General features: G+C 40.2%; 4 protein-coding genes, 1 long non-coding RNA gene and 2 pseudogenes across 5 annotated transcripts; 4 read left to right on the forward strand and 3 right to left on the reverse strand.

The window, feature by feature from the left end:
* Positions 1 to 1304: 1304 nt before the first annotated feature.
* LOC129786778 (uncharacterized) lies at positions 1305 to 2286 on the forward strand. Its single transcript, XM_055822000.1, has 3 exons — positions 1305 to 1411; positions 1531 to 1696; positions 1753 to 2286. Exons 2-3 carry the CDS (start codon positions 1595 to 1597, stop codon positions 2215 to 2217), a joined length of 567 nt encoding a protein of 188 aa, XP_055677975.1. The 5' UTR covers positions 1305 to 1411; positions 1531 to 1594; the 3' UTR covers positions 2218 to 2286.
* Positions 2287 to 2326: 40 nt separating this feature from the next.
* Positions 2327 to 3792, forward strand: LOC129786772 (RNA-splicing ligase RtcB homolog; annotated as a pseudogene).
* A 201-nt stretch (positions 3793 to 3993) lies between these two features.
* Positions 3994 to 6451, forward strand: LOC129786775 (uncharacterized). The gene is made up of 4 exons (XM_055821997.1): positions 3994 to 4120; positions 4242 to 4839; positions 5867 to 6079; positions 6152 to 6451. The coding sequence occupies exons 2-4, from the start codon at positions 4266 to 4268 to the stop codon at positions 6262 to 6264; spliced, it is 900 nt and encodes a 299-aa protein (XP_055677972.1). The 5' UTR covers positions 3994 to 4120; positions 4242 to 4265; the 3' UTR covers positions 6265 to 6451.
* A 7-nt stretch (positions 6452 to 6458) lies between these two features.
* On the reverse strand, positions 6459 to 7120 carry LOC129796234 (NADH-quinone oxidoreductase subunit B-like; annotated as a pseudogene).
* Positions 7121 to 7373: 253 nt separating this feature from the next.
* Positions 7374 to 8813, reverse strand: LOC129786781 (uncharacterized). The gene is made up of 5 exons (XR_008750169.1): positions 8722 to 8813; positions 8199 to 8610; positions 7928 to 8087; positions 7766 to 7856; positions 7374 to 7536 (listed from the first exon to the last, which is right to left on the reverse strand). It is a non-coding gene; the product is annotated as an uncharacterized LOC129786781 (long non-coding RNA).
* Positions 8814 to 16021: 7208 nt separating this feature from the next.
* LOC129796316 (uncharacterized) lies at positions 16022 to 18119 on the reverse strand. The gene is made up of 5 exons (XM_055838168.1): positions 18021 to 18119; positions 16854 to 16978; positions 16586 to 16742; positions 16424 to 16514; positions 16022 to 16194 (listed from the first exon to the last, which is right to left on the reverse strand). Exons 1-5 carry the CDS (start codon positions 18117 to 18119, stop codon positions 16169 to 16171), a joined length of 498 nt encoding a protein of 165 aa, XP_055694143.1. The 3' UTR covers positions 16022 to 16168.
* A 363-nt stretch (positions 18120 to 18482) lies between these two features.
* On the forward strand, positions 18483 to 19638 carry LOC129786779 (protein claret segregational-like). Its single transcript, XM_055822001.1, has 3 exons — positions 18483 to 18686; positions 18773 to 19202; positions 19263 to 19638. The coding sequence occupies exons 2-3, from the start codon at positions 19020 to 19022 to the stop codon at positions 19620 to 19622; spliced, it is 543 nt and encodes a 180-aa protein (XP_055677976.1). The 5' UTR covers positions 18483 to 18686; positions 18773 to 19019; the 3' UTR covers positions 19623 to 19638.
* The last annotated feature ends 698 nt before the right edge of the window (positions 19639 to 20336 follow it).

Here is a 20336-nt window from a genome sequence, read left to right on the forward strand (position 1 = left end):
CCTGGGTGTGCCGCCATCTCCAAGAATCAGGTTAGTTTCTTAGCTTTTTTATGAGCCTCTTGGAGGCCCCCATGGCAATTCTTTTGCTAATAAATCATTGTTCTTTCTTATGCCAGGATTCCACCATTCAAATGGAAGGGTTCGTCCAGCACTAGAGTGCGAGACTGAGAGAAGTCTGTGCGGATGTAGGTACATCGATGAGGCGTCTCTGGAAATTAACGAGCATGGACCCCAAGAATAAGGGACAACGGACGGAATTTTTCGTTTCATCAAGTTTTCCATCCCCTCACATCGCAAACTGATGTCTTTGAGAATGTCACTCCGTTGATTCAATCTGCCCTGGATGGGTACAATGTGTGCATTTTCGCGTACAAACAGACGGGCTCTAGGAAGACCTTCACAATGGAGGGTACTGAGGGTCAATTGGGCGTTATTCCGCGTACCGTTGACCTTCTTTTTGATTCCGTGAAGAATTACAAGAGAATTGGGCGGGAGTATGAGATCCGGGCAACCTTCCTGGAGATCTACAATGAGGTCCTCTATGATCTTCTCAATCCGGAGGCGACTGACTTGGAAATCCGCATGGTGAGTTGACTTTTCTTCTTCCCTTTTCTGTTTTTTCAATCTGCCTAATTTTTCACACAGGTCAGCGCATCAAGCAAACGAGAAATCTTCCCTCCAGACGGCTTTTGATCTTCTCAATGAAAAATTGGTGAGGTCACACGAGACTCACTACAAACGCGACAGACGAAACAATGATGGGCTCTGTCGGGTTTAATGCTGCAGCATTTGGCGCACTTGAAGAACACCTCACCCTCACGCAGTCCCATTCGTTGAATTGCCTTATCAGAGGCATTCCCCTTTGGTACAGAACCCTGAAAAAAAAATGTTCCGGTGAATGAAAATCCCAGGGGGGGGGGGGGTGGCAAAAGGTGAAACTCACCGGATCTGTAAACATTGTTCTGAGATGCGAAGAGATGGCTAGGAAGGCGAGAACATAGAAGATGACCATATTGAAGTAGGAATAGATGGGGGGATGAGAATGACGGTCATCACGACAAATTCAGCATAGAGAATGAGGAGCCACGTGAGGATGGCACAGATAATTCCGCAGACATCGTGGACAAACCACAGTCGTCCGTTGCAGCATCTATTGTGTTGCTGGTCAGCATCCCAGGCCCACGTCTCCGGAATGATCTGCAGTTGTAATCCATTTCACCACCTCTGCCTGTACTAAACACGCAAAGATCTCACAAAATACATTATTGCACGAACAACCAACACCCCCGGATGTTCACTTTGTCCTTCCCGAATGTCCTCGTGCAGCAGGAAATGAATTCAAGAAGCAATCGAGAGATTTTTATGATTTTCCTGGACAAAAACACCAAGAAAGGCTTCTTGTCTTTAACAGGTATTTTCTACTTTTGAATTAATTACACGTAATTTTTGAAATTTTCTACACTTGACGAAAAAATCGTTTTTTATTTGAATTTTCGTTTAAATGTCATTTTTTCCTCATAACTGTTTCAGAAGTCATTGAGTTGAGACGCATCAATTTTTTCCTGATTTTTCTCAAAAATTAAGAAAGCTCAAGATGCCAAAGTGCACATTCTGCAAGAAGGATGTTACGGATGAGCTGCAACATCCAGGGCCAAGAGTTACGCTGCTCCTCAGGCATTTGAAGAAGAGTTACAAGGTTTGTTAAATTTTTTGTCTGCCATTGAAAAAACTTTTAATAAAATTCTCTTTCAGGATGGTGGGCTGTGCAGGAAATGTTATGATGAAGCCCAGGAGTTGGATAACCCGTGCCAGGAGAAGAAGAGTGGACAAGTACAGGAAAAATCTCCGAATGCCCCTCCAGAAGGGGCAAAAGATTCCCTGGAAGAGCTAGAGGTTGTTGTGAAAGTTGAGCAGCAACCCCATGGATCAAAGAGGTCCTCCGAAACGCCCCAGGAGAGTCTCATGGCTGCCCCGAGGCCCAACAATGAGCGAGAGTTGGAAGTTCCCGAAGTTGTGGAGGTGGAGGAGAAGAACCAGGAATTTGTTCCAATGCGTGGGAAAAAGAGGATGAAACTTAAGAAGTATTTGGCTGACGTTCATTTAGAGCGGGAAAAGGTTGTTACGGATGAAACTGTAAATCAGCCTGGTTTCCATCATGGCCCCAATCATGCAAAATACGCCCAGTTTCACCTAAATTATTTCTTCAATTCTTTTTAATTGTATTTTGGATAAATTTTGTGATTTAAAAAAAAAACTTTAGAAATAAATGAACTGAATTCTAATTAACTTTTTGTCTTTTTCTTATTGTTTCTATAAAATGAAAATATAAAACATCCGTGGGACCCGAAGGGCTTTAAATGAAAATAAGGACTCACGAGGGAGATTTCCTGGCGGGTGTTAAGCAAATTGCCAACGTTGCAGCACTTCCGGGAATTGTGGGACGCTCAATTGGGCTTCCGGACATTCACTCAGGCTATGGATTTGCAATTGGGAGCATGGCAGCCTTCGATATGGATGACCCCAATGCCATTGTGTCTCCAGGAGGTGTGGGCTTTGACATTAATTGCGGTGTTCGTCTGCTGAGGACGAATCTCTTTGAGAAGGACGTGAAGCCGATGCAGGAGAAATTGGCAAAGAGTTTCTTTGACCACATCCCTGTGGGTGTGGGTTCGAAGGGAATAATCCCCATGAATTCGAGAGAATTGGAGGAAGCACTGGAAATGGGAATGGATTGGTCACTACGAGAGGGATATGTGTGGGCTGAGGATCAGGAGCACTGCGAGGAATACGGGTGGAATCTCAATGCATGAGGGCAAAGAAGCGAGGACTCCCTCAGTTGAGAACACTCGGAGCTGGCAATCACTACTGTGAGATTCAAGTTGTAGATGAGATTTACGATAACTCAGCTGCCAGCAAGATGGGAATTGAGAAAACTGGCCAAGTGTGTGTGATGATTCACTCAGGAAGTCGAGGATTTGGTCATCAGGTCGCCACGAATGCCCTCGTGGAGATGGAGAAGGCAATGAAGCGTGACAAGATTGAGACGAATGACCGGCAGTTGGTGTGTGCCAGGATAAACAGCCCTGAAGGGCAGAACTACCTCAAAGCCATGAAGGCAGCGGCAAATTTTGCCTGTGTCAATCGCAGCTCCATGACCTTTCTCATGCGACAAGCCTTTGCAAAGCAATTCAACACGACTCCGGATGATCTGGATATGCACGTCATTGTCGATGGGAAGCAGAAGCGTCTCCTTTTTCATCGAAAGGGCTCCACGAGGGCTTTCCCACCACATCATCCCCTGATTCCCGTGGACTACCAGCTCACGGGGCAGCCTGTTCTTATTGGGGACACAATGGGAACCTGTAGCTACGTCCTAAACCTTCGGATCAACTTGTCACGGAGCTGTAAGAATCCTTTAATTTCATAAAATTTCCTTTAGAAAATCATTTTTTGTTTGCAAAACTATTTTAATGAAATTTATATTCAGGACAAATTTTTATTTTTTTCTTATTTTAGGGACGAGCTCTCTCCCGTGCCAAGTCAAGGAGGAACTTGGACTACATGGATGTACTCACTAAATTGAACGAAATCGGAATTTCAATTCGCGTGGCTTCTCCAAAGCTGGCCATGGAGGAGGCTTCGGAATCCTATAAGAATGTAACCGACGTAGTAGATACATGCCATGCTGCTGGGATTAGCAAGAAGACCTTCAAACTACGTCCAATTGCCGTGATCAAGGGTTGATCTCATTGATCTTGTAATCCCAACATTATTTATTATGATGAAATAAAATGTTTTTTATTCAGCGGAAGCTGCTTTAATTTGTGTCTAATTTTTATTCTTAATATCTCTATTTTTTTAATGAATTTTATAAATTTTCCCGCTTTTCTCAGGTAAAAAAATCAATTTTGCAATTTTATTTATATTACAATGCGAAATTTTCGTAATTTTCAATGTCTAAATTTCAAAACCTTAGACGAACTTTCAATGAAAACTTCAAGATAGTTCAATCAGGTTATGTGTAACGGTGCTGAAGAAACCGCGTCTTTTTTTCGCTTTTTTCGTGTAAAATTTTCATATTTTCCAAGAGATTTTCCACTGCAGCTAAACCGATCTCAAGGTAAGGCACCTTCTTTGTATTTCTAATAAAGAAAATTACATTTTACGTCATTTATTTCAATAAAAAAGTGAATTTTCTTTAGAATATAAAAAAAAAGAATTCATGGTGAAATTTTCTGTAGGATAAGAAAACAGCCCTCTCGGATATGGCTGCGAATTTTCCAGACAGTTCCCGCCCAAAGTCTGGGGAGCAGGGTAATTCTTCAAGATCAGTGAGGGGATATCCGGAAATCCCGGAGTGGTTCATTAGATCAAATATCTTTCAAGTTATTCAGTGGTACTTGAAGGGCCAAGGGAGCGTCGCAATTGACCAAAAGAAGATCGAGTGCTATCTGCTATACTTCTACAACGTCTACACGGAGTATCCAGTCTCCCGACGTAGTCCAATTCTCAAGCTCGATCAATTGGTCTTTGAACCACCCCTGGGCACACTGATGGACCAGCAAATCTGTGCCAGGAACAACATCAAAGTTTGTTACGTGTCAATGCACAAGAATAATTTGATTTTTGAATGTGAACAGTTACTCTACAATATGTTGATTGAGAAGGAGAATGGAATCCGTCGAGGAGTTGACTTCCCATCGTATGATTCGTTCATTGAGAAAGTCCTTTATATGTCCAGAAGGGAGATTCCGAGATTTATGGAGCTTCTCGAGAAGCAGGACAAGGAGAGAGCTGACAGAGCGATGGAACGAAGTAAAGAAGACAAGGAGGACGAAGGTAAGAAAAGCTATAAAACAAAAAGCTTTTCTAATTCTTTACTTTTTTTTTGTTGCTCTTTTTGCTTAATATCACAGTAAAATTCTTTCAATAAGTACTGTTCGGTAATTATATAACTTCCGGGTTCGGAGTTGTCAGGACACATTGTCCACAACTGCCTAAAACGGTGCAGCAAAGTCGTGAGTTTAAATTTACTATTAACCCTTTTATGACAATCATTGGAATGCTTTTTGTTTCTTCCAATAAAATGTTATGGCTTTTTTTTTTAGTAATTATTGATTAAGCTTTTCATATATTTTGACTTTCCGAGTTAAAAAATGCATCTAATTCAAGCCAAAGAAGACGTTCTGAATGAGAAATGTCCTCTAAAAGCATCCACAGAATTAATATTGTGATAAAAAAAGAGCGCATGTTTCTATGTTTCACGTGGACGCGAAAGGGTTAATAAAAATATTTTTAAGTCCTTTAAAGATGAGCATCTTTGTGTTCAAAGTAACAATTTTCCTCAATTTTAATTAAAGTTATAAGTTGTAGCCTTAAAGGTTTAACCTTTGCCTTTGGAGGATTTTGCTGGTCAACATTGCTAATTCAACAAATTTCCTTCAATCGTCACAGAACAAAAATCTACTGAACATTGAACTTTACTTCAAAATCGTCGAAAGTAAAAGTGGAAAAACATTTTCTTATTTTTTATTACAAAATTAGGGCCAAACTCGATCTTCTAAGGGTTAAAAAATAAATTTATCCAAAATCCGTTAAGAAAATAATATTAAATTACTTTTTTTTCTATAAAACGCGTGTAATTCTAACTAATTAATAAATGTTAATCTGCTCAATAGTGTGTTGCAGAATCTTTAAAAAAAAACTAATCTAAAAATTTTTCTCATAATAAAAATATAGTTAAAAAATCACATTAAGAACTTTAGGAAAATTTTGTTTCATAATTGAATTTCTTTTGAATTTTAATGGAATTAAATTCCTTTTATTCTCTTGATAAATTTTTTAATCAATTTAAAAATTGTTTCAGAAATTATGGAAGAGCTTGGAGACTCGCTGATAGCTCATAGAAGCTCTCCTGCATCCCAGTCATGGAGTGATTCCATAGAATCAGGCCCACCTGCCAGACTTCGAGATAGATCATCGGAGAGTGATTTCTCATCACAAGAACGAGCGGAACAAGCTGGGAATTCTTCTTCTTCACTTGAACAGGAAGCGTTTCATCTGGAGGTTGGAGCTTCAGGTAAAAGAGAATTTAATCAATTTAATATTATTCTTTTTGATAAAAAAAAACATTTTTTTTGTTTTATTTCAGCCACCGATGCTTCTTCAAGCATGGGAATCAATAATGGAACACGTCCTATGACGGAAGTGATTGAAATTGATTCCGAAACTTCCGAAGATGGCAATTTGATCAACATCAGCTGAAGTTGATGAGGAAGTTCCTGGGAAGTGAAGATAATGCACTGAAGGAGTTGTTGAACATCTGCTCGAGGGATCCTCCCAAAATTTTTCAATTATTTAACTAAATTAAATATATGGAAATTAAGCACCAAAAGAATTTGGTGTGTTATAATTTTTTTTTAAATAAAAAGAACCTGAAGTTAAAAAAAAACTCTATATTTTTTTTTAAATTAATCAATTTATTACACTGAATTCTGTTTAAACAAAGTCAAAATGATCCTACCTCTGCACCAGCATCATTTACTTCCTGTACCACATCTGCAGAGTCTTCATGCGCTTGACCTTCTTCTGCAGCTGCAGAATGCCATACAGAAGGGCCTCTGCTGTTAGAGGGCACCCTGGGACGTAGATATCCACGCGGATGATTCTATCGCAACCTCTGACAACGGAGTAGGACTAGTGGTAGTCCCCACCACCATTAGCACAGCTGCCCATTGAGATGACCCACCGGGGTTCGAGCAGGACATCTGATCGTACACCTTCCGTAGAGCTGGGGCCATCTTATTCGTCAGTGCTCCTGCCACGATTATCACATCAGCCTGCGCGGGGAAGCCCGAAAGACAACACCGTAGCGATCCATATCGTACCTCGGTGCAGCAATGTACATCATCTCCACGGCACAGCATGCTAGACCGAAGGTAAGTGGCCAGATTGAACCCTTCCTGCCCCAATTTAGAAGATCATCCAAACGTGCCACTGCCCATTCCCCCACACTTGATTGCTTAGTACCAAAGGGGGAGTACTTCTTCGGCGGCGGCGGCGGCTTGGCGTCATCCACAACCGGCAACGTAGCCATTGCCCTAATGGCTGGTGCTCCAAATATTCCCGAAGACAGAATTGTCCGGAGCTGTCCGGAAGTTAGTGCACGTCAATTATTCAATAATGAATGATTTTTTCTCTTAATTCAAAAAAAAATAATTTAATTAAAAGGCCTAATTTATTACATAAAATCAATGGTTCTTTTTTTTTTTTTTAAAGAAACTCAAGATAAACTCTTTATTTAATATTTTTGTCGCCCTGAAAAGGGCGTTTTTTTTTTGTATAAAATCATGAAATCCGGAGGATGACATGATTTTAGAGAATTTTAAGCCTTCTTCTGTCCTTCCGCCGCGTAGAGTGGGTACATCAGGCCACTGAGCACTACTCTACATCTGGTTCAATGTTGATTGATGTAATCTGTTTGACAATCTTTGAGGGGGAGTGCAGATTGTCAAGCATCCTCTTGTGGATACGCATCTGTGGGAAAGCAAAGAGAAGTCATTTGAATATACTATTAAGAGGACTTTAATGAATTCTGTTGTGCCCCTTAGAGACAATCCTGGACAGGGAAAAGATTCAGTACTGCACTGTGACATGACACATTACTCTCCGGCAAAATTTATGTGAATATCTTCAGCTCCAAGCAGACGGAGGCATTGGACTGAAGACGCGATTGCCACCGGGAAAAAAAATTCTATTCACTCACCTGGAAAACGATTTCAGGTCTTGGAACCTTCACCACAAGGTGTCTTTCTGATGGTAATTTTCAGGACTTTTGTAGGCATACGCACTGGACCCTAAAAGCAGAAAGAATTTCCATTAAAGCTTCATCAATCCCACAAAAAGACTCCCAACAATAAAAACTAACCTCAACACGGAGCTTCTGCTTCTTGGCGGCAGTCACCAGGTCAGCACACACCTTCTCCAGGGAACGCACATTCCGGGATGTGAGGGTGATGCGAATACGATGAACTGAAGCAACTTCCGCCTGGGGCTTCTCCTCAATATCTTTAGCAAACTGCAGCAGCCTGTGGAAAACACGTTGCGAAGCAATTTTATTTACATTTCTCACGAAAAACAAACAAAATCACGCGTATTTCTACGAATTGACCACAAGATGGGATTATGCTGGAACTTACCATGCTTTGGGAGATGTTTCCTGGGCGAGATGGTTGTTTTTTTACGTAAAAATTGCAACCAGCTGCGCTGAATCAGAACAACTGACTCGCACGAACGCTTGCAGAGCACAAAAAAGGAACCCTCCTACGCCAACTTTCAACAAGGGGAAAACTTCCATGGAATTTCTTTGATGTCCCGGCAAATTGGACAGGGATTCCCGGTGCACATTGTTCCAGCAAGAATGCAAGTTTTGCGTGTCTTTCGCGGCGGATGGGGTCACTTGTGATTCCTTCCGTAGAGAACCCACACAGGTTGCTTCCCGTATGCCACCTTGTAGGCAGCACTCCTCAAATATCGTGCTGGATGCTGGTCTCAATGGGAATCACCTGTGTTCGGTGAGTTCCACGCACCGTAAAGTTTAACTGCAGCAGCCTGTGGAAAACACGTTGCGAAGCAATTTTATTTACATTTCTCACGAAAAACAAACAAAATCACGCGTATTTCTACGAATTGACCACAAGACGGGATTATGCTGGAACTTACCATGCTTTGGGAGATGTTTCCTGGGCGAGATGGTTGTTTTTTACGTTTTTTTTGCCATTTTTCCTCATTTCCGTTTTTTTTTTTTCATTGAAGTTTCAACGTAATTTCATGTTTCTCACTTTTCACCTCTTCACGGTCAACAGCGCCAAAAGCTTCCAGCGGAGCTTTTTGAAACTTTAGTAGCTTGGCGGGAAATCAAGGGAATTTGAATAAAATAAAAAACAAGAAATGAGAAAATATTGCTGGTTTCGCATAAAAAAGCGCCCTTTTCAGGGCGACAAAAATATTCAATAAAGAGTTTAAATGAATTTATTTTAAAAAAGTCATAAAATTTTATTTAATTAATTAGCTGGCCATCCGCAGAGAATTGAATTAATTTCTCTTTGGCGTAACAATTTCTCATCGTGGTGATCTACCCAACATTCAGGCAGTTCTCCTGCCCAAGAAGAGCAAAAAGAAGGCCTAAATTCTCTAAAATCATGTCATCCTCCGGATTTCATGATTTTGTACCAAAAAATGCCCTTTTTAGGGCAAAAAGACATTAAATAAAGAGTTTTAATGAATTTTTATCCAAAAAAAAAACATTAAATTTTATTTAATAAATTGTTTTTTATTTAAAAAAAAAGAATAATTATTCTTTATCAAACTCTTTAAAAAATAATTTTGGGGGCTCTGAAAAGAGCCATTTCTTTGCATTTTGGGAGCCAAGCTCCACATTGTACCGACGTGCACTCGACAGAGTCACACGCGATACTGATTCTCTTTTTCGTTGCATCTTCTTTTTATAGAGAGATTTCCCCTAAACGAACGGGAAACTTTTTATCGAAGCGACCCGGCACTTTTGGGTAAAAGCATGCTATAAATAGAGGTGACGCCGTGGCTGAAAATTTAGTTTTCTGCGAGCTCTCGTAGAGGCAACATGTTTCTCTACAGAGAGACAAAACTTAAGAGAAATGAAGGAGAATCTTCCTGCAGGAAAAGGAGATCGCCCTGCTTAGTGAGAAGCATTCCGAGGAGCTCTTTCTTAGTCACCTGCAGCTAGTTGTGGCCACAAAAACCTTCGAAGAGCTGCGTGAGAAGCTGAATCAGCATGAGAGTCGTCGTATGGACACTGCACAGACAGCGTCTGCATGGCGTCATGGATGTACAGTGGTGACAGAAAGTCCTTGAAATCCTCTCGAATCCCACTCCTGACAACACAGCTCGTGCTTAGGAATTTTCTCTGCGTGAATTCCTGGTGCACACAAAAGAGAAGAAATTCCTCTGCGATGTATGTGGGTTCAGCAAGGGGCACCTGAAAACCCTGAAAGTACACAAAAGTCGTCATTCTGGTGTGCTGTGGCAGTGCTCAGTGGTCGGATGTACCCACTACGCGGCGGAAGGACAGAAGAAGGTCAAAATCCTCACAAATCACGTCATAAATGATTTTGCACAAAAAACCGCCCTTTTCAGGGCGACAAAAACATTGAATAAAGAATTATTTTGAATTTCTATTTAAAAAGTCATAAAATTTAATTTAATTTAAACGATTTTTTATTTTAAAAAATTATAATTATTCATTATTGAACTCTTTAAATTATTTATTTTAGGGGCTCTGAAAAGAGCCATTTCTTTGCATTTTTGGAGTCAAGCTCCCCATTGTACCGACGTGCACTCGACAGAGTCGCACGCGATACTGATTCTCTTTTTCGTTGCATCTTGTTTTTATAGAGAAAGTTCCCCTAAACGAACGAGTAACTTTTCATCGAAGCGACCCGGCACTTTTGGGTAAAAGCATGCTATAAATAGAGGTGACGCCGTGGCTGAAAAATCATTTCTCTGCGAGCTCTCGTGGAGTAAATGTCTTCTGTAAAGGAAGAATAAGCATGCTGGATTTCGTCATCATAAAAATTTCATGATTTTGCACAAAAAACCGCCCTTTTCAGGGCGATAAAAATAATTTATAAAGAGTTTTAATGAATTTCTTCCAAAAAAAATTAGATTTTATTTAATTAATTAGCTGATCATCCGCAATCAGAGAATTGAATTAAATGCTCTCTGACGCAACAATTGCTCCTTGTGTGGTGTTCTACCCAACATTCAGGCAATTCTCCTGCCCAAGAAGAGCAAGAAGAAGGCCTAAATTCTCTGAAATCATGTCATCCTCAGAATTACATGATTTTGCACAAAAAAATGCCCTTTTCAGGGCAAAAAAAGACATTGAATAAAGAGTTATCATGAATTTCTTCTAAGTAAGAAACGATTAAATTTTATTCAATAAATTTAGCGTTTTTAATCAATTAGATTATTATTTTATATTTAAAAAACATAATTATTTAATTAAATTCTTTAAAGAATTAATTTGTGGGCTCTGAAAAGGGCCATTTTGTCTCATTTTAGAGCCTAAACAAACAGGATAACTTTTCATCGAAGCGACCCGGAACTTTTGGGTAAAAACATGTTATAAATAGAGGTGACGCCGTGACTGAAAAATCATTTCTCTGCGAGCTCTCGCAGAGTGAATGTCTTCTGTTGAGGAAGAACATGCTGGACTCCTTCATCATAAGGATTTCATGATTTTGCACAAAAAACCGCCCTTTTCAGGGCGACAAAAATATTTCATAAAGAGTTTAAATGAATTTGTTTAAAAAAGCCATTTAATTTTATTAAATTAATTAACTGATCATCCGCAATGAAGGAATTGAATTTAATTGCTCATTGTGTGATGTTCTTCCCAACATTCAGGCAGTTCTCCTGCCCAAGATGAAGAAGAAAGGCTAAATTCTCTGTAATCATGTCATCCTCTGGATTTCATGATTTTAAAGAAAAAAACGCCCTTTTCAGGGCGACAAAAGTATTAAGTAAAGAGTTTATCTTGAGTTTCTTTAAAAAAATCCCATAAAATTTTGTTGAATAAATTTAAATTAAATAAATTCTTTTTTATTTAAAAAAAAATATTTTAATTATTCATTTAAACTCTTTATCTACGCGACTTTTCATAAGAAAAATCTGAGACATAAACTTAAAGAAAGACGGTTCCAATAAGTGGGCGTGAATATTAATGTGGCGACGAAAATCGAGTTGAATTTTGACAAAATACGGTTCCAATAAGTGGGTGGGAAATTAATGTGGGGATGAGAATTGAGGATGAAAATTAGTTCTCTGCCAGCTCTCGCAGAGTTTATGTCTTCTGTGGAGGAAGACAACATTTTGGTGAGCTCCACTTCCCCGTGGGACTTATCCGTCGTCTCCTGCTCAAGGAAAACCATGCTGAGAATGCCGGTGCTGGTGCTCCTCCGGATTTCATGATTCGCACGAAAAAACGCCCTTTTCAGGGCGAATAAAACATTGCATAAAGAGTTTAAAGAATTTCTTTAAAAAAAAAAGCCATAAAATTTTATTTAATTAATTAATTTTTAATTAATAAATTCTTTAAAAAAAATATTTTATTCATTTAAATTTTTTATTTCATAAATTTTAATTAAATTAATTTTTTTATTTTAAAAAAAAAAGAATAATTGTTCTTTATAATCTCTTTAAATTATTAATTTTGTGGGCTCTGAAAAGGGCCATTTTCATTCATTTTGGGAGTCAAGCTCCCCATTGCATCGACGTGCACTCGACAGAGTCGCACGCGATACTGATTCTCTTTTTCGTTGCATCTTCCTTTTATAGAGAAAGTTCCCCTAAACGAACAGGGTTGCTTTTCATAGAAGTGTCTCGAAACTTTTGGGTAAAAATCTGGCTGCTTAAGTTCGAGAATTTGTGGGAAATGCTGCTCGTGACAACCAGAAGACCAGGATAATTCCACGTCATCCTCCGGATTACATGATTTTGCACAAAAAATGCCCTTTTCAGGGCAAAAAAAGACATTGAATAAAGAGTTATCATGAATTACTTCTAAATAGGGAACGATTAATATTTTTTTCAATAAATTTGGCGTTTTTAATCATTTAGATTATTATTTTATACTTAAAAAACATAATTATTCATTTAAACTCATTAAAGAAATTATTTGTGGGCTCTGAAAAGGGCCATTTTGTCTCATTTTGGAGCCTAAACGAACAGGATAACTTTTCATCGAAGCGACACGGAACTTTTGGGTAAAAACATGTTATAAATAGAGGTGACGCCGTGACTGAAAAATCATTTCTCTGCGAGCTCTCGTAGAGTGAATGTCTTCTGTAGAGGAAGACAAACTTTTTTTTCAGGAAAATGTTTTTGAATGCGGAAAGGAAGGAGGAAAAGACACGCTCAAACCATGGTGACCTCCACTTCCCCGTGGGACGTAATCCATCGTCTCTTGCGCATGGGAAATTATGCTGGGAATGCCGGTGCTGGTGCTCCTCCGGATTTAAAGATTTCGCACAAAAAACCGCCCTTTTCAGGGCGATGAAAACAATGCATAAAGAGTTTTATTGGATTTCTAAAAAAAACCATTTAATTTTATTTAATTAATTAGCTGATCATCCGCAATGAAAGAATTAAATTTAATTGCTCATTGTGTGATTTTCTTCCCAACATTCAGGCAGTTCTCCTGCCCAAGAAGAGCAAGAAGAAGGCATAAAATTATCCCAAATCATGTCATCCTCCGGATTACATGATTTTGCACAAAAAACCGCCCTTTTCAGGGCGACAAAAACATTAAATTAAGAGTTTGTGTGAATTTCTTTAAAAAAAAAACATTAAATTTTCTTTACTAAATTAAACATTTTAATTAATTATTATTTTATTTAAAAAAAATAATTAATTATTCATTTGAACTCTTTAAAAATTAATTTTGGGGGCTCTGAAAAGAGCCATTTCTATGAGAACATAAACCTAAAAAAAGACGGTTCCAATAAATGGGTGGGAAAAGTAATGTGAGGACGAAAATCGAGGACGAATTTAGTTTTCTACGAGCTCTCGTAGAATTGATGTCTCCTGCAAAGGAAGGCATCTCTGCTGTGGTCATCAAGTAGATAATCAGCATCAATGCTGGACGTCCTGGGATGGAATTCCAGCAATTGGATGCAACGGAAATGACGTATAGTGATGGGAAATTTTCCGTGCTAATCGACAAGGGAACATTGGATGCTTTCGATGCTTTGATGACGGATGATAGCCCGGAAACCCTGACTACGGTGCGGAAGTACTGGTGCGAAGTGATCGATGCCTTCGCCTTGGTGGACGATACATTTGCATTTCCCTGCTGCAGCAGCACATCCTTGAGGCAATTGTACGGCATTTTTCTGCGGAAAATTTCATCGTGCGCATAAATCGATGCCACGAAGCAGAGTTGAAGAGTAGTGAGAATAGCAAGGATGGCACAGCAATAGCCATGATGAATATGGATTCAGTACGGGGCGCCTGAAAACCCTCAAAGTACACAAAAGTGGTGATTCTGGTGTCCTGTGGCAGTGCTCAGTGGCCGGATGTACCCATTCTACGGGCGGAAGGACAGAAGAAAGTTTAAAATTCTCTAAAATCATGTTATCCTCCGGATTTCATGATTTTATACAAAAAAAATGCCCTTTTCAGGGCAAAAAGACATTAAATAAAGATTTATGATGAATTTCTTTGAAATATATTAGGTTTTATTAAATTAATTAAGCGTTTTAATTAAAAAATTATATTTATTCATTGAACTCTTTAAAAAAATTAATTTTGTGGGCTCTGAAAAGAGCCATTTTATGTCATTTTAGGAGCCAAACCAATTCTCTGCTGGCTTCCATGTGGTCGTACAGCAATCCCCAGCCGCATAAATATCCACCAGGGATGCTCGCATGAGTTCATTGACTGAAATCCCACCGTCTGTGGCACGCTCCAGTGGTGAATCTACCGTGTAATCAATTCTGGGATTGACACCACTTGCTGAAACGACAAAGTCGCACTCAAGAGTTAGTGAATGTTGACGGAATCCGGGAGATTGCATCCACTTCCGGAAACATCGGGCATTCAATGCCAATCGGGACCCAAGGCTGCTCCACAATTTCCCTGCGTTTCACCTGCGGAGAAGAAAGAACAAAGTTTAATCAATTTAATCAAGTTTTGAGAGATCCTTAAAAGGAAAATTAGTAATCGTCTCACCATACTGGAGCCTTTTTCCTGCAGATTCTTCTTGAAGAATTCAGCAGCTCCTGGATCAAGGAATGTGGAGGAAATGTGATTGATTATCCTGGACTACCCAATCAATTGTAACACCTTTCACTGCGTAGGCAATCTCATTGGCAATTCCACCATTTTCCACGAGAACAATTCTCTTACTATCCGTGATTCTTCTTTGAAATTCCTGCACTGATTCTGTGTCACGAATCCCAATTAAATGGGGGTGCTCTTCTTTTAAATTGGGACGAGCTCCTGTGCAGAATGAGTCGAGACTCTGTTACGAGGATTATTTTCTCTTCTGGACAGAGAAAGGCAATTGTCTTAGCACACGATACTCCGGCAATTCCTCCCCCCCCCCCACAATCCTCCGGAATTAAGCAGAAGACTACACGAGACCTGCAAACAACACCAAAATCATCAGAAGAGTTCTTAACATAAAAATAATGCAAAATTCTTTCCCGGAAAAAGGGAATTTTCTGAAACCAACAAACGTCGACAATAAAGAGGAAGTTGCAGTGTTTTTTCAGCAAATTTGCATATTCTGCTTTCTGAGATAGTCCCGGAAGATCCGTGAGGAGTTCTATATCCCTAGATGTCCGGAGAAACCTTTAAAATTGCCTTAAAAATGCACACAAAATTCTTCGCCGAGATTTGTTTATTTATCTCTTTATAACCGTCAAAAAAACCTGACGCAAACTTCATGGTGGTACACACGAAGTTGATTGACTGAAAGCCGAATGGACCGAATGAAAACTTAACGAAACCCCGAATGAAATCCGAAGTTGGAAAATATTGAGTTGTCCCATAAAGTTCAGGATTTTCCAAACAAGAAAAATGAGGAAAATTAATGTTTTTTTATTAATTCTCCAAGAAAATGGATGCTCTGAAGAAAAAAAAAAAGATTCTGAGAGAAAAGTAAGGGAAATATTGCAGTAGAGACGAGGAGGATGCAGGAAATGCCATTCGTGCTGTGCCAGATGGAGAAATTCCCCAACAGCAGCCCCCATCCTGTCCCACTGGAACATCCAACACGGGCCCCAAGTACACAAAATATCCCAGATGGGGAAAACAAAGACGGAGGCTGAGAAGATGCTGAATTGGAAGCAGAATTAGCGGAATTGATGAATGATGAGAATATTCTGGCCTTCCAGAGACAGATAATTCTCGAAATTACCGCCAAGGTGGGCACACGGAACACCTAGAACACCTAGAAGAATAAAAAAATATTGAAAGATTCAGGGAGAAATGCCTTTTTATTTCTTGTTTCTATTTTTTTCTTCCGGAACTTGTGGCATCTTAAGCTCCGGCGATTGTCTCTACATCTGGTTCAATGTTGATTGATGTAATCTGCTTGACAATCTCCGGGGGGTAGTGCAGATTGTCAAGCATCCTCTCGTGGATACGCATCTGTGGGAAAGCAAAGAGAAGACATTTGAAAATACTATTAAGAGGACTTTAAAGAATTCTGTTGTGCCCCTTAGAGACAACCCTGGACAGGGAAAAGATTCAGTACTGCACTGTGACATGACACATTACTCTCCGGCAAAGATTTATGTGAATATCTTCAGCTCCAAGCAAACGGAGGCATTGGACTGAAGACGCGATTGCCACCGGGAAAAAAATTCTTTTCACTCACCTGGAAAACGATTCCAGGTCTTGGAACCTTCACCACAAGGTGTCTTTCTGATGGTAATTTTCAGGACTTTTGTAGGCATACGCACTGGACCCTAAAAGCAGAAAGAATTTCCATTAAAGCTTCATCAATCCCACAAAAAGACTCCCAACAATAAAAACTAACCTCAACACGGAGCTTCTGCTTCTTGGCGGCAGTCACCAGGTCAGCACACACCTTCTCCAGGGAACGCACATTCCGGGATGTGAGGGTGATGCGAATACGATGAACTGAAGCAACTTCCGCCTGGGGCTTCTCAATATCTTTAGCAAACTGCAGTAGCCTGTGGAAAACACGTTGCGAAGCAATTATATTTACATTTCTCACGAAAAACAAACAAAATCACGCGTATTTCTACGAATTGACCACAAGATGGGATTATGCTGGAACTTACCATGCTTTGGGAGATGTTTCCTGGGCGAGATGGTTGTTTTTCACGTAAAAATTGCAACCAGCAGCGCTGAACCAGAACAACTGACTCGCACGAACGCTTGCACAGTACAAAAAGAAGGAATCCTCCTACGCCAACTTTTTAACAAGGGGAAAACTTCCATGGAATTTCTTTGATATCCCGGCAAATTGGACAGGGATTCCCGGTGCACATTGTTCCAGCAAGAATGCAAGTTTTGCGTGTCTTTCGCGGCGGATGGGGTCACTTGTGATTCCTTCCGTAGAGAACCCACACAGGTTGCTTCCCGTATGCCACCTTGTAGGCAGCACTCCTCAAATATCGTGCTGGATGCTGGTCTCAATGGGAATCACCTGTGTTCGGTGAGTTCCACGCACCGTAAAGTTTAACTGCAGCAGCCTGTGGAAAACACGTTGCGAAGCAATTTTATTTACATTTCTCACGAAAAACAAACAAAATCACGCGTATTTCTACGAATTGACCACAAGATGGGATTATTCTGGAACTTACCATGCTTTGGGAGATGTTTCCTGGGCGAGATAGTTGTTTTTTAGGTAAAAATTGCAATCAGCGCTGAACCAGAACAGCTGACTCGCACGAATGCTTGCACAGCACAAAAAGAAGGAACCCTCTTACGCCAACTTTCAACAAGGGGAAAACTTCCATGGAATTTCTTTGATGAAGTTCACCCGAAGAAGAAAATAGTGCGGATATTTTGTCCAGGATCCTCGAGATTCCCGTGAAAGTGGGCCTAATCCACTCGGAGTATGTGTGCTTGAATTGAGAACTAATATGACTCAAATCTCCAGAGTAGGGAGATAGAAACTGCTTGAGTAGTTCAAGATTGTTGTGATCCAACATGAGATACTTGTCCCGCCGGCAAATTAAACAGGGATTCCCGGTGGAAATTATTCCAGCAAAAATGCAAGTTTTGCGTGTCTTTCGCGGCAGATGGGGTCACTTGTGATTCCTTCCGTAGAGAACCCACACAGGTTGCTTCCCGTATGCCTCCTTGTAGGCAGCACTCCTCAAATATTGGATGCTGGTCTCAACGGGAATCACCTGTGTTCAGTCAGTTCCACGCACCGAACAGTTTAAAGTTTTTTTCACTATTTCTGACTTATTTCGCGCACTTTCTTTACACAATCTCACGTGGAATGTTGTGAATGCTCTTCCTGATTGACCTGCTTCGTGGGAATCACACGTTTTATGGCCAAAAATTTGGGAATTAACTTCGTTATTTTTCCTCATTTCCGTTTTTTTTTTTCATTGAGGTTTCAACGTAATTTCATGTTTCTCACTTTTTCACCTCTTTACAGCCAACAGTGCCAAAAGCTTCCAGTGGAGCTTTTTGAAACTTTACTGAGCTTGGCGGGAAACAAAGAGAATTTGAATTAAATAAAGAACAAGAATTGAGAAAATATTGCATTTTATTTTAAATTAATAAATTCTTGATAGTTTCTGTAGAACGTTCTTTGGGAGTAATTTTCTCCTTCCGTAGATGCCGACTGAAGGAGAAAATTACTCCTAAAGAACGTTCGTTTTATTTTAATCAATCACGCAGTATTTTTTTTCACTACAATTTTTGTATTAGCCACTCAAACATGGTCCCACCGGGTCATGTCGTCAAACTTTTCTGCCGGAACGCCACAAAACATTTTATTCGCTCAAAAATCTTAGAATTTCTTGTAAATCTGGGCATTTGTGGTATCCAGAGGATGCACCTGTGAGTGTTTTGGAGTAATAGACAAGAGTAAACATGCGTTTCTCAATCGATGAAGTAAACTTCCTGGGTGTGCCGCCATCTCCAAGAATCAGGTTAGTTTCTTAGCTTTTTTATGAGCCTCTTGGAGGCCCCCATGGCAATTCTTTTGCTAATAAATCATTGTTCTTTCTTATGCCAGGATTCCACCATTCAAATGGAAGGGTTCGTCCAGCACTAGAGTGCGAGACTGAGAGAAGTCTGTGCGGATGTAGGTACATCGATGAGGCGTCTCTGGAAATTACGAGCATGGACCCCAAGAATAAGGGACAACGGACGGAATTTTTCGTTTCATCAAGAATGTCACTCCGTTGATTCAATCTGCCCTGGATGGGTACAATGTGTGCATTTTCGCGTACAAACAGACGGGCTCTAGGAAGACCTTCACAATGGAGGGTACTGAGGGTCAATTGGGCGTTATTCCGCGTACCGTTGACCTTCTTTTTGATTCCGTGAAGAATTACAAGAGAATTGGGCGGGAGTATGAGATCCGGGCAACCTTCCTGGAGATCTACAATGAGGTCCTCTATGATCTTCTCAATCCGGAGGCGACTGACTTGGAAATCCGCATGGTGAGTTGACTTTTCTTCTTCCCTTTTCTGTTTTTTCAATCTGCCTAATTTTTCACACAGGTCAGCGCATCAAGCAAAACGGATGTTTATGTGAGCAACATAACGGAGAAGATTGTTGAAAATGGGCAACAATTGAGGGCATTGATGGATGCTGCCAAGCGCAATCGAGCAACAGCCTGCACGGTTGGCAATGAACGTTCATCGCGTTCCCCATACGCAATTATGCGCCTACAGCTGATTGGAGTGCACGTGGGGAAGCAGGAAAAGTGCGTTGGAACCGTTAATCTTGTGGACCTCGCAGGATCGGAGTCCCCGAAGACCAGCATCCGAATGGAGGAGACAAAGAAGATCAGCAGGAGTCTCAGTGAGCTCACAAATGTCATCATGTGGCCACCAGCAGCGCCTAAATTTTCTTTTTAATAAAAATTTCAACAGATTCTTTTCATTTTTTAATAAAATTAACTAAAAATTATTGTTTTTTATTTCCAAGATTTTCAGATTTTCCGTTTTTAACGGTTTCCCATTCAAACTGTGCGGCCAACTTCAGTGTTCGTTTATTGTTTTGGTTCAAACAATTTAACGAAAAAAAGTTTTTTATTGCAATTTCCGGTGCAAAAAAGCGTCAAAATATCCTGGAAATCTCCAAAAACAATCCCAGAAAGATTAGGATTTGTAAAGCACAAGAGAATTTGTTTGAAACACTCGGAAAAAATGCCTTCTTGCTCTTCCTGCCACTGCGGCAACAGGAAATGAAGTCAGATGACACGGAAGTACTTTTTCTGATTCCACCTGATTTCTTTCTTCTGCAAAATCCGGAGGAATCTGCCCGGAATTCCCCTTTTAGCTGTGAAACAGAGTTCCAGGAAAAGCAGGAAGCCTTGGAGTACGCATATCCTGAACATTGGCAAGTGGGGCAGCAGCTGAGTGAACGAATTGAGGATTCGGTGTTCTTTCTGCGTGAGATTGATTTATTTCTGAAGGATCACGGAGCTGAGAGAACACCTGGAAAGCAATCGGGGAAGTCTATAATCAATCTCAGTGACATTTCAATGGGAGATCTTCAACCCGTGGGCAGGAGTGGAGATTTTGAGACCATGCCGAGGAGGGATTTGCAGCATGAGAAGGCACACACAA

Source organism: Lutzomyia longipalpis, chromosome 1 (genome assembly GCF_024334085.1).
Source record: "Lutzomyia longipalpis isolate SR_M1_2022 chromosome 1, ASM2433408v1".
NCBI lineage: Eukaryota > Metazoa > Arthropoda > Insecta > Diptera > Psychodidae > Lutzomyia > Lutzomyia longipalpis.